Source organism: Aptenodytes forsteri, unplaced genomic scaffold (genome assembly GCF_000699145.1).
Source record: "Aptenodytes forsteri isolate BGI_AS27 unplaced genomic scaffold, ASM69914v1 Scaffold285, whole genome shotgun sequence".
NCBI classification, from domain to species: Eukaryota; Metazoa; Chordata; class Aves; order Sphenisciformes; family Spheniscidae; genus Aptenodytes; species Aptenodytes forsteri.
Window position 1 is genome coordinate 368,542 of NW_008794453.1, and position 12,975 is coordinate 381,516.

Here is a 12,975-nt window from a genome sequence, read left to right on the forward strand (position 1 = left end):
TCCCCCCCCCCCAATAAAAAACAAACCCAAAAAACTGCATCGGGCTCATCCCTCAGCAAACCTTGCTCTTTTTCCAGGAGCGCTGAGGCTCTTCGAAGCGCTCACGCATTTCCCTGCCCGCATCCCACCCTGAGCCATGCGCGTGGGAAGCAATCGTGCCGAGATGCAACCGGTCCCTGAAATCTCGGGGCTACCGATGGATCCAGCACCCAAACAACATCAATTTGTCGAGAGTTGTTATGGGATCGGGGCTTGCTGGAAGCCACCTTGGCGATGCAAGGACCCGCTGATGTGGTTGAGCGCTTTATAGGGATGCTCTTTGCCCTCTCGCTCAGATCATTGAATAGAAAAGGGTGGAAGGAGGGCACAGGAACAGGGCCAAAATCACGCTGCCAGTTTTGATTAAGTCTCGAGCATCACAGTGTGGGGCAGCACTTCATAAAGATGCTTGATTGCTCCAGGGCCCCTCCGCAACGGGACTCCGAGGGCAAACCTGCCCCGAGCCCAACACTTCATTTTCTCCATCAATTAATTCCCAACGCGCACAAAGCCACGCTCATGGGAACACCCGGGAAGGAGCTCAGAACTCCATCCCGCAAGGCCATCGCGGTTTTCCACCAAGCTCAGGGCCAGGTGCCACCACGGGAGTCAAGCTGCAAAGCGCCGGAGGGTTGTGCTCTGCTAATTGCCACCGGTGCTGTTCGTTAATGGAGCCGGTATCCCAGCAACTCGCATAGGTGCTAACCGAGGTCACCGGGATTGCTTTATAAATGGGTTTGTCGCCAAGGAGCCGTGTGGAGGCATCTTATAAACAGAGCGGTGAGGCGGTGGGTAACACCCGGGGGCTCTTCCCCGGGACCTGGCAATGCCGCGCTCCCCACGTGCAAACGCTCGCAGCTCACAAGCGCACGTGCGTGCTCGCACATGCTTTGAGCTGGCAGCAGATGGGGACGGGGTAATGCAAGCAGGCAGCATTGCCCAGGAACGCCTGTGCTTGTTTCTAACGGCGGCCTGGCGCTCGCCTGCATGTTGCACGCACTCGCACATGTGTCCCCGTGCAAACGTGGGCTTGTCCCTGCTCCCCTCCCCGCCCCCCCCAGCCAAGCATGCTCACGTGAGCATCCCTGCGCTCGATCCCACGCTGCTCAAGCCACATGCCAGTCATGGCCCTGCGCTAACAGCAAGCAACGGAGTGAAAATCAGCTGCATGATATTCTGGCTTCTGGCAACCAAGCCAAAAATTGCCCCTTTGCAATGCCAGTGTGCCGTCAAAGGGTAAATCCCCTTCCCCCCATTTAACCCCATTCCCTGTGTCTCCTCTTGAAATCCCACTCTGGTTTCAATCGCTACCTTTTCCTAGACCGTCATAACCAATCTCGCTAGCATGAGGGATGCTGGACTCATCCTGCCTCCAATCTCACTCCACCCAAGCAGAAGACGGGTGCTCACATGCCAAGGCAGACCCACGCCAGCATGTCTGTGCCCCAGCAGGACGCATTTTGTGGAACTGCTGAGCAGGACCCGAGTGCTGGAGGGAGAGGTAAGGGGTCCGGAGTCATCCCCAGCAGCAGGGGAGCAAGGTGACGCCACTGGAAGCAGCAATAGGGACAAGAAACACATGCCACGTGGCAATCCACTGCAATCCAGCTCGGTCTTCTCCAGGTCCCAGGTCCAAGGGGTGGTGGGCAGGGGTAGCTCTTCTCTTTGAGCTGCCCCAGTGGGACCAACCGCTGGAATCGGGCTCAAACCATGATGGATGCCGAGATCTGCAGCATATTCCTGAACCAGATCCATCTCCTGATTTCCACAGCTTGTGCAGACATCAGTACCTGTCCCAGGATCTGACAGATGGCCATCAGCAAGTCGGGCTCAGAACCAAGCTCATCTCAATTTGCAGAGCTGCCAACAGCCCAGTACCAGAACAAACAGCCTCAGCAGGAGATAAATCAGGACCGGAGGAAGAGGCGCCTCTGCGGCTCCCAGTGGCTTTCGGCTGGAGCGCAGGAGGCTGCTTTGCCCCTCTGATCATCTCTGGTCACCACTAAGCCTGACCACACTGGAGCATTTCACCAGGGAAGACATCAGCCCTGACCTCCCAGGACAGCATCCTACCGGTCCATCCCCAACAGCCCAAGCAGGACGCAGATACTGAGGTTCCCTCTTCCCAAAAGGTCTCGCGCATCACTCAAGCCCCTCTGGACACCAGATCCACCTTTCTCCAGGTGGATTTCAGCAAGGTGGGGGCAAGTGACCCACACAGACATCTATTTTTAATCGTATAAGGCACACTGACATTTGCAGGAAGGACACCAGAACAAACCAACGAAGATCACCAAAGTGCCCTTTCGAATAGCTGTTGCTGCCACCATGCATGAAATAAATCCCCTGGTCTCCTGCAACCAAGTAACGTGATCTGGGAGCCCAGCAAAAGCATCACTGGATCCTCAGCTATTAGATCTACTCTAGTTCTCCTGGCTTCAGTGGGACCAAGCTCAAATGCTTCAGTTGAAGAGATGCCTGACGTGAGCATCTTGTAAGGATGAAGATCAGCACTTGGCTTTCATCCCTCTCCTTCATCCCTTCAGCTCAGCATCCCCCCCAGTCTGGGGCAGGACTAGAACCCCCTCACCTCTTCTCGTTAGCAGGCATTAAGAAAAGAGACCAACCTCCCAGAAAAAGGCACTTCCAGGGAAAACCTGAGGCTTTTCAAGCCAATATTTGTATAGTACCCTTCTGCCCAAAGATGAGCAAAGCTTTTCATCTTTTTCCTCTCTCTAAGGGACAATGCTGAGCAGGAACGCCAAAGGGAATCCTTGATTTCCCAGGAAGAAGCAATCAATTTGCTTCTACTAATGTAATAAACGTGATTGCCCCCAAACACCTCCCCTCGCTCCAGGGGCTGTTAGAGAGTCTGGCCCAGGCCAGCCTGGGATGAGCCGGGCTGCCTCGCACATGAAGACAGGCGACTCCCCAGCGTAAAAGATGCCGGGAGGGCGTGAGATGAACCTGAGCCCCAGGGCTGGAGGTCACAAACCCAAAGCTGAGGTCCTTCCTATGTCCCAAGCCCATCCAGTCTTTACCAACCCAAGCAGAGCTACAGCGACAAACCCTTGAGGGTCTCCAAAGCACCAACGCCACGAGCCAACAGGTCTCGGCGTGCAGCTCAGAGACGTAGCACATCATCTTTTCTCCTGCCTGGTCCCAGCTCGCATGCACCATTCCCCGTGAGTAACTGGGATTAGATGGTACCAAGGGGGCAGAGGTAGGTCAGCTCTGCAGCTACATCATCCCACATCACCCTGGACACACAAGAAAAACTAAAAAAAACTGAGCCGTGTCCTAAGAGTTATCCCAGCAATCAAGGGTGCAGCTGGATTTCGTGGCTCAGGGTAGGCACTGGATTTACCCTCCCAGGGGCTGGGGGGCTGGGAGACGGGCAAAGGGCACGCTCGCTGGTGGAGCACGGAAGGCTGGAGGACGGTGCGAAGGGACGGGGCTGAAGAGGGCTGTTGTTTTGTCATGGGAAGAAGAGTTTTGTGTTTTCCTGACTCATCTCCCCCACAGTTTCCCATCGAAAACCTCAACACTTAGCAAAGCTCACTTTCCAAACCCAGAGGAGACAGCCTTTCTGGCAGCCCGGCGCTTTTGGCAAGGCAGCGCTTGACACATCGCGGCTCCCCATGCTCAAACCCACCAAAAGACATCAGACGGGGAGAGGGAAGGAGAAGCCTGTGGATTTTTTTCCCCTGCTGAAAACCTTTGGACCATCTTCAGTCACAACCTCACCACCTCCCCAGGAGAGATGTCCCCCTCACATCACCCTGAGATGGGTGACTGAGGCCCAGGGAGAAGAGCTGGAGGGACAGGAGAAGTCAGAGCACCGGGGAGCAAAGGGACAGACCTGTCCCCAAGGAGGGCAGTGCAGCCAGCATGGGGTCACAGACCCCAAATAGTGGCAATCAGGGGAGGAGGAATTGGGGGAGGAGAAAACAAAAAGGGTAGAGCTAGCACGGGGAGACGCGGTGGACGGAGATGAAGCAGATGGAGAGGCAGGAAGACAAGTGGATTTGGGGAGCGGAGAACAACAGCCAGGCAGGCAGATGGAGATGAACCACCGTCTCGGACAGATGCAATAAACCTCTACCTCGCTCCTCCACCTTGCCCTCCCCAGCCCACGGGCCAGCTCACACCTCCAGCATCAGCCATACCTTTCTGGATGCCTCCATCCGCTGCACAGGAGAAGTCACCCGTGGCCAGCAGGAAGCACGTGGAGGATTTCTTGTTCTTATCCCGGGTGCTGGAGCGCCGTATAGGCCGTTTCTCCTCATCGGTCGGTGACAGCGGCTGCTCCTCATCTGACAGCACCACGTTGGCCTCACCGTTCTGCTTAGAGTCTGCAAGAAGGTGGCAGAGACCCATCAGCAATTGATAAACCCACAGGACGAGGTGCTTGGGGTGGCCTGAAGGGTTTGCTTAGACCATGCAAGGAAGAAGACGACCAGATTGCAGATGGCCCAGAGCAACACCCACAAATTCAGGTACTGATCCCAGCCTGGACATGCTAACTTAGAGTGACCAGGGGAGCAGGACCATGCCAGATTTTAATCCCAAGTGGCAAACAGCAGCTCTTACTCCTGCTGAGGGTTATATACCCTGCGTGAAGCCAAGCAGGGTTTGCCAGGGAAGAAACACCCCTGGTCTTTGAGATCCACCCACCTAATTGTGGGAATTAGCTCTCCAAAATTCACACCGCTGAGATACGGGCTGCTCAGGTTAGTGCTGAAGTGCTAATTTATGTCATCTGACTCTGTGGTTCGTTAGCTAAGAGGATGCTATGCCAGGTGAGGGTCTGGCCTGAGCTCCTGGATCAGTGTCGGGGTGAAGGGATGGGGTTGACCTGCTCCCCCAGAGCAGGACAGCTACTCTCACTGCTCCCCACTGCCAGGGCTCCTGGGGCAGACGGGACGCGTAGGCACGTGGAAAAGGGAGATTTATAAAGGAAAACACCTATCTGGGGCATTTGGAGCTCCCTGTGTCCCCACGGGTGAAGGACCATCACTGTTAAACACTTGTGGCCAGATGTGAGGTCAGCTCAGGGCTGACCTCAGTGAATGCCATGTCGGTGCAGGACACAGCTCCACCGAGGTCCCTCCTGTTTCCCCACTGCAAGGCCGGCTGCTCCAGAGGTGCCGCTGGCAGCAAGCCAAGACGAAAAGGGCAAAGCAGCCTCCGTGGCCAGCAATGGTGCCACGGCAGGGCTCTCGCAGTCCCCCCAAAGCTTAGCCCAAGCGATGCTGCCCACCGACGACTGCCCACAGCTGGGGCCATGCCCTCTCCTGACCTGAAGGAAAGACTGGCCAAACCCCAAACTTCAGCTCAGTGCACGAGACCAAATAATAAATGTACAGGGGCTGATTTTGCTCCTGCCTGAGCACAGGATTTGGAGCAGCATTGTCCTTGCCGTGCAGGGATCCTACATCTACTAGAAGATGAATGGGGAGGTGGGGCCAAGCCCCAGGGAATATCCATGGATTTATCCATTTTGGTGAAGCTTGCCCTGATTTATGGTGGGAGGAAGCAAAAGAAAATCTACCCCAAGGGCGTTACCAGGCTAAGATGGGAATCGGGCAAATGGTCTTACCTCTGTCAGCGTGAGGAAGAGGTGGGCTAGGTAGGGACACCTTGAATCACACCACGGTGACTCGATCTATGCCATTAGGAGAGCAGGATATGGCCTTTCCCCCCCTGCCTGGAGGGGGGATCTTGATCTGCAGCATCCTCGTCCACCAATACGGCACCCAATACCCGGACACCCAAGGGCCCCAGCCCTTTCTGCACCAGGTTCTCACCAACCCAAGAGCTGGGGGCCGCGTCCTGTAGCAGGGCAGTCCCCAGGGACTCTGGGACACAGGGGACCAGAAACGCTGCCTTGCGGGCTCCCAGAGGTCTCCCCCTCCCTCTGCCCCACCTTTGGGGTCTCACCTGACCGTTTCCGCTCAGCCGCCCCCTCCTCTACCGCCAACGGGCAAGTGTCGCTCTGGGTGCTGTTACGGGGGGAGTTTTCCTCAGATTTGCAGTAGGTAGGGGAGTCCAGCGGGGCCGGACGGGGTATATGCTTTTTCTTCTTCTTTGGCAGCTTCTGCTTGGCCATGGCCAACGAATAGTACATCCCAAAGTTATTGACAATGACGGGCACAGGCATGGCGATGGTGAGCACCCCGGCCAACGCACAGAGAGCCCCCACCACCATGCCCGACCAGGTCTTGGGGTACATGTCGCCGTAGCCCAGGGTCGTCATCGTGACCACCGCCCACCAGAACCCAATGGGGATGTTCTTAAAGTGAGTATGATCGCTCCCGCGGGGGTCAGACGTCTTGGCTCCAATCCGCTCAGCATAGTAGATCATAGTGGCGAAAATCAAGACCCCCAAGGCGAGGAAGATGATGAGGAGCAGAAATTCGTTGGTGCTGGCCCGGAGTGTGTGGCCCAGCACCCGAAGACCCACAAAGTGCCGTGTCAGCTTGAAGATCCGGAGGATCCGGACGAAACGGACCACCCGTAGGAAGCCCAGTACGTCCCGGGCAGCTTTGGAGGACAGGCCGCTGAGACCTACCTCCAGGTAGAAGGGCAAGATGGCCACAAAGTCAATGATGTTGAGCAGGTTTTTAACAAAGAGAAGCTTATCTGGACAGCAGATGATGCGAACCAGGAACTCGAGCGTGAACCACAGGACACAGACCCCTTCGATGTAGGTGAGGATGGGCTCCGTCTCCACTTTATGCGTCAGCAGGATCGTCGTGGTGTTGCCAACCACGAGGGTCTCCGTCACATTGACGTCGATGTTGAAGGCCTCGTGCGTCTCCAGGCAGAAGGTTGTGATGGAGACCAGGATGAAGAAAAGCGAGGCAAAAGCAACTACCTGCAAAAGTAGAAATTACACGGGCCGTTAGCTGATTTGGGTCAACCTCTCCCCTTTGGAGGAGAGCGGCAATTTTATGAACCACCGTGACAACAACTTTGGGGCAGCCTGAGACACACTTCTGGTGTCACCTGCCTTTGGTACGTCTCTTCTAATCCCTGCGAGTGAATAGCAATAGCAGGGATGGGAGAAGTCCTCATTCAATAAAAATGAGTGCAACAGGCTCAAAACACCCCAGGAGCCATGCTGCTGCCACCCACTTCCCCAAGACCAAGGATGGAGAACGGGGAGGGTTCCCTGGACCTGTCCAGGGAGTTGGACATGAGTTGACAGCAAACCTCAGTGTCTAGGGCCATCAGTCCAGAACCTTTCTCCAAGTGCTACGATGTGTACGGGGGACGGTGTGCTGTGCTCCAGCTGTGGCTGGAGATGTGCCAGAAGTGACAGTGATGGAGCTGAAGGAAGACCTGCAACAGCCTGGGTTCGGAGCAAGCCTCCACTGGGAACACTCATGAAAAAGGAACTTTGAGAGGACTAAGTCAAAGAGCTTTCCCCCACATTCATCCCAACACCCACCCCACCCCCCCGATGAGACGTTCGCACCATTCATGACTGTGAGGTTTGGGGTCTGGATGTGTCAGAGAAGTCCTTTTGCCCCCACCCTGCTCCCTCAGGGTCAGTGGTGGACGACGTGCCCACGAATGGTCCCAGGACCGAGAGGGCAGGACGAGGAGGAGAAGAGCAGGCAGAGCTCAGCGTCCCGCTGATGCCTGGACCTGGTGATGCCCAGATGCTCCCATTTCTCCCCTCTGCCCGACCGGTGAGACCTTTGTCCCCTCCGGGCCGCCTCCTCCCCGCGGCACGCTGCCGCTTCGCCTCGGATGTGAGCGAGGAGGGGCCGGCAGCACGCGGTGGAAATCACAGGCTGTGTCAGAAAGAAAACACTTTGTCGTCCCCCCCATCAATCCTGCTCAGCCCTCCTCCCCGACAGGATGAGCTCATGATGAGGCCGTTACCCAGAGCATCTGTTTCCAAGAGCCCCCCCCCCCAAAAAAAAAAGCCTCTGAGCAGAAAAGCTCTTCTTCTACCTTCCTCCAGCACAAAAGCACAGCGGGTTTGGCTTCCCGGGAGCAGATCCTGCTACAGCACCCTTTGCTGCTAACCCACCCTGCCCGCACCGAGCAGGATGCGACCTTTTGCTGTTGAAGCCACCCGACCGGCTGCGTTCAGCAGGCAGCTGCACCGTGAGCCTGCTCGAGACGACAGCCCGGGTCCTCGGCTGGCGTGAATCAGCAGCAGAGACAGTCTGAGTCACGCTTGAGAAAAACCCGGCCCCGGACACTGGCGGTAACATGCCGGCAGCCCTGAGCCTGCCAAGAGCATCCTTGAGGGGTGTCCCCAAGGGCAAACCCATGTGGGTCCAACACAGAGAGCATCAGCCCTCCAAAAGTTAGGTGTGAAGTTTAAGCCAGGCTCTAATTGATGGAGAAACCTCTGGAAGATGATTCTCCCCCCCCCCGGCTCCCAGTGACAGACACCTGCTCGGGGATGGGCTGAGATGCTCTATACCCCTCAGACCAGACCACTCTGGACCACGCACCGTGACGCTGCTCTGCTGGCGGCAGCTCCGAAGGCAGCCCTCGCCGATCAGCCACGTGCAATTCGGGAAGCAAACCCAACAAAAAAGCGGGATCTTAAAGCAAGGCCGGTTTAACCAGACAAGTGTGTCTACACGGCGGTGGCACGGCCAAAATAATCCGCTTTTCAGCTGAGGGCTGAGTAACGCTGCTGAGCTTCCCCGTATGGGGAATCTCAGGAGAACTTGGAGAGTAAAAACTTAGACTCAAAGCAAGGTAGGAAGAAAAAAAATTACCAAGGAAGAGAGTTGGACTCTGCAAACACTCGGGCAATGAAACAGCCCTGCTGTATGAGCCGCGTAGGTGAGATCTGATCTAGCCCCAGGAGCAAAAGCAACTTCTAAAAATAGGAGAGTCAGGTTCACAGCCGGTGCCAACCATCACCCCCCCCAAAGTCAATAATGCTGCTCCAGTTTTGTGTCAGCTGAAGATCTGACCTGAGATGTCTTATCTCAGCTTTGGCCTCTGCTCCGAGCTCAAGTGTTTTTCCAAAACTGTCTTAAAAATAAAATAAAATCTATGTATAGACCCAGTGGCCACCAACACAGCACCAGAAGTCCCACCAAACAAGTCCTCCAGAACCCGCCGATGATCTACACGATCTCAACATGCGCTCAACAGCTTGGGATGGGCGTTCCCAAAAAACCCATGACCCTACGGGGGGAACTAGCCTGGAAGTCCCAATGGAAGTGAGGTCAGTCGGGCTGCAAAGGGAAAAATAATGAGGAGCTGCAAGTGAGCAGAGTTTGGAAGTAGAGGCAAAAATCACAGCCAGGGCAGTTTTCCGTGGGGAGAAAAAGAGTTTTACGCTCCAGCTGGGACAGCAGCTACACTAGGGACCAAATTTTTACTGACACTGGACTAGACACAGGAGCCAGTGATGCCATGGGCATCGATGCTACAAGGAAAAGAGACTAAAAACTTGGGGGGGGGGGGGGGATTTTAAACAGGGCAACCACGGGGGGGGGGGGGGGAATTTCTAACCACGCTCACGCAGTTGCCAGCTCAAGAGGTGCCAGGAGAGGGAAGTGCTGGAAGAAGGGAAAGATGGAAATAGCCAGGAGCCAACTGAGTCAGGGCCTGAGGGACTGCTCTGCGGGCGAGGAGGAGCAAGGACCGGAGAAATTCAGCCCCCGAGACTCTTAGTCACTGCTGTCGCACGATCGAGGGAGAGGTTTTACGCACACGCTCACGCAGTTGCCAGCTCAAGAGGTGCCAGGAGAGGGAAGTGCTGGAAGAAGGGAAAGATGGAAATAGCCAGGAGCCAACTGAGTCAGGGCCTGAGGGACTGCTCTGCGGGCGAGGAGGAGCAAGGACCGGAGAAATTCAGCCCCCGAGACTCTTAGTCACTGCTGTCGCACGATCGAGGGAGAGGTTTTACGCACACAACCTGGGACCGCTCTCCTTCCCGCTGCTGTCAAGGTTTGGCAAGACACACCAGACCGGCTGCTCCGGTGCATCCCCAGGCCAAATGCCGCGGCCGGCAGCACCCCTTTTGCTCTGAAAAGGAAGGGGGAGACTCCGAAACGGGGCAGTATTAAAGAAATCCCACTTCAGCCACTCCAAAACGCCAGGGCAGCACCATGAAAGTTGCACCTGCAGAGATGCTCGTGGGTCCCGGAGCATCCTGGTGCTGGACGGTGACTCCGAACCGGTAACGGTTCCCTGCGTTAACTGGGTTAATTAACTGGGTGCACTGGGCAGGTTGCGCTCACTTAGGTTGGTTGCACTGCCCCGTGCCTCAGTTTCCCCTTCTGCCAAAGCAGTTCTCCTAAGCCATTGCAAAATTATACTGATATTTTAGAGTGGAACATATGACCCAGAAGAGCCTGTGAGCATTACCGCTGGAAGGTGACCGTCCCCGTGGCGGTGCTAAGCTGAGCCTTTATCTTAGAGCAGTAAGAAGGAAGCGAGGAGCTCCCAGTGCAGACTGGTCCCACTCCAACCCCAGTCAGGGCTCGCGTCACAGCCATCTCTGCTCCCTCCGACACACTCCTCCTGCTTCTGTTTAGCAAACGCCTTTCTGAGCGCAGCTCAGCACACGGGAAAAGCAGAACCAAATAATAACGTGAAAAATCTGAGTTGGAATTATTCTGCTTGGGTTTATTTTTTAATTTGGAGCTTTGCACCACTCAGAGCATCTCTCAGAGGCAACAAGCCCCCAGAGACGGGCAAAGGAGCAGGTACCCCTTTCAAAACGAGCAAAGCTCTTGCTGCCCAAGCATCCTCTGCGTGTGTGTTGCTCTTATGTTAGCTGCAAAACCACCGCCTTGACAAACTGACCCCCTGCCCCGCGCACTGCTGGTGGGTGTGAAATGCCTGCAGGATTTCTTACCATTGATGTTTGGGTTTTTTTTTTTTTTTACACGTCTAAATGCATCCAGAATTCATTTAGATCCCAAATGCCTCTGTGTGTGTGTGTGTGTGTGTGCGCGGCAGATTTATAAACTGGGCATGACAGGGGACACACATGCGGGGATGGCACCGGATGGGTATGGAACGGCGTGGGTGGGTGTCTGGGGGGTCGGTGGGCAGCGCTTTGGGGATGATCTAAGAGTAGCTGGGAGAGGAGACGTGCACAGAATAGTGCCCAAGACAGGCTGGGAGCCCAAAGATGCACCTGGCTATGGGGGATACATCCCAGGCATGTCGGTGTCTGTGGGCAGGGATCATCTGCGTGTGCAAGAGGGGGTCGCAGAGGGATGTTAGCGCGCGTATGTGCTCATGTGTATGTGTACATGGTATACCGGGTCCCCAGGGACGTGCGTGGATGAAGGGGGTTGGTGTGTGTCTGTGTGTTTGTGTGTTAACCATGGCTGAGAGCCTGCGCTCGCACGTGCTGATGGGGACCGTATGCTGCGCGTGGGCAGCATCGACGCAGAGATGATGGGGGACAGGGGTGCGGGGACGAGGGCGCTTGCAGGGCACAGGGAAGGGTGCTTGTACAGATGCCCGGGCTGTCCTTTGGGGCTGCTGCTGCTGTAGAAGAGGAGCACGAGCTCCTTGGGGACAACTAGGAGGATCCCATTTGCTTCAGGACCTGCTTTGGGTGCCAGCAGGCACCAGCCCTGTCCCCCCACTCCACAGCTGGGCCATTAAATGCGGGGTTTGGTGTGGGCATGCACACAACCCAGCGAGAGGAACCCAAGCAATCCTGCCTGTCCTAGAGCATCCTGGAACTCTGCCAGGACTCAGCCCTGCCAAGGACTCTCCCTGACAATCCCTCATCTCCATGTGCCCAGGAGGTGCCCAGGCAGCACCCGAGGGTGCGAAGTGGGCAAGGAGTGGGCTTGCCCCCAGTTTCAGCCCAGCTCCCCCAGATGCGATGTGGTGGAAGGAGATAGGGAGATGATGGAAGAGACTTCCCGTAGGATGGGAGATGGCCAACGTGCCCCATGGTAGGAGGGGGATGGCTACGGGGGGGGCCACGTAACCCACTAGGAGAGTCCATCTCACCCATGGCGATGGGGAGATGAAGACACAACCCCAGCATGGCCCCATCCCACCGCCCCGCTGGCACGTTTCGGGAGCTTACCCTTGCCGCCTTGGACGAGTAGGGATCCTCAAAGAGCGCCCACATCCTGGGCTGCCAATTCCGACAGCAGCCACCCCCTCCGGCAGCCCCCGCTGCCCCTGGCGGCCTGTCATCCATGCCCAGGCGTTGAAGGGCCATCTCCCTACCCCCTTCCTCTTCAGGCTCCTCTCCAGCGGCCCCTCCACCAGGCTCGGGACTCTCGAAGATGTCCAGGGCCTCTTCAGCATCGCGATGCTGGCGGTAGGTCATCCAGCAACAGGGCTCCACGTCCGTCTCATCGATGCCCCAGTAGGTCAGCTCCTCCTCGAAGAGGGGTCCGCAGATGTCTGCGGGGCAGTGCAGCTTGCCGGTACGGTAGTAGTTGAGCACGTAGGAGAAGATCCCGGGGTGACGGTCGAAGAAGAACTCATTGCTTTTACCATCAAAGTCAAAGTTGCTCTGGGCATCGGGGTCAGCGAGCCAGGCCAGGCGGGTGCCCGGCAAAGTCCGTAGGGTACTTTTGTAGGTCTCGTGCCGGGTACCACCTACATTGATGGTGATCTTGTCCGACTCTTCCCCTTTGCCCATCTCTTCCTTCAGGCATGTTTTGGAGGGTGGTTTGTTCCCAGACTTGCGTCCACGGTAGGAGGAGACACACACCGAGCTGATCATAGATTTCGGTGGATGGGAGATGCACGCTACGCGCACCCTTCCTCCGGGCGAGGAGCTGGGGGTCGGCGGAGGCGGGAGAGGGGGGCAGAGATGGGACTGGGGAGGGGAAAAGCGGGGGCTCAGGCTTGGCTCTGGCCTCAGGGGGAGCAGGCTGGAGCCGAGCCGGACACCGCTGGCTGCTGGGGGACGGCAGGGGAGGCTGCAACCTCCACCCCCTCCAAAACCACCCTCCT

The 12,975-nt window shown here is 56.6% G+C and overlaps 1 protein-coding gene across 4 annotated transcripts in view; it reads right to left on the reverse strand.

Moving 5' to 3' along the window:
* KCNC4 (potassium voltage-gated channel subfamily C member 4) overlaps positions 1-12,975 on the reverse strand; it is a 25,220-nt gene that overhangs the window by 10,321 nt on the left and 1,924 nt on the right. Inside the window, exons 2-4 of one of the 4 annotated variants that reach the window (XM_009290610.2) lie at positions 12,092-12,838; positions 5,983-6,919; positions 4,209-4,394 (exon numbers count right to left, since the gene is read on the reverse strand). In XM_009290610.2, coding sequence (XP_009288885.2) covers positions 4,209-4,394; positions 5,983-6,919; positions 12,092-12,838 — 1,870 coding nt within the window. Of the gene's footprint in view, positions 1-4,208; positions 4,395-5,899; positions 6,920-12,091; positions 12,839-12,975 lie in introns of those variants that run through there. The other 3 variants (XM_009290609.1, XM_019474945.1, XM_009290611.1) reach the window with 3 other exon arrangements.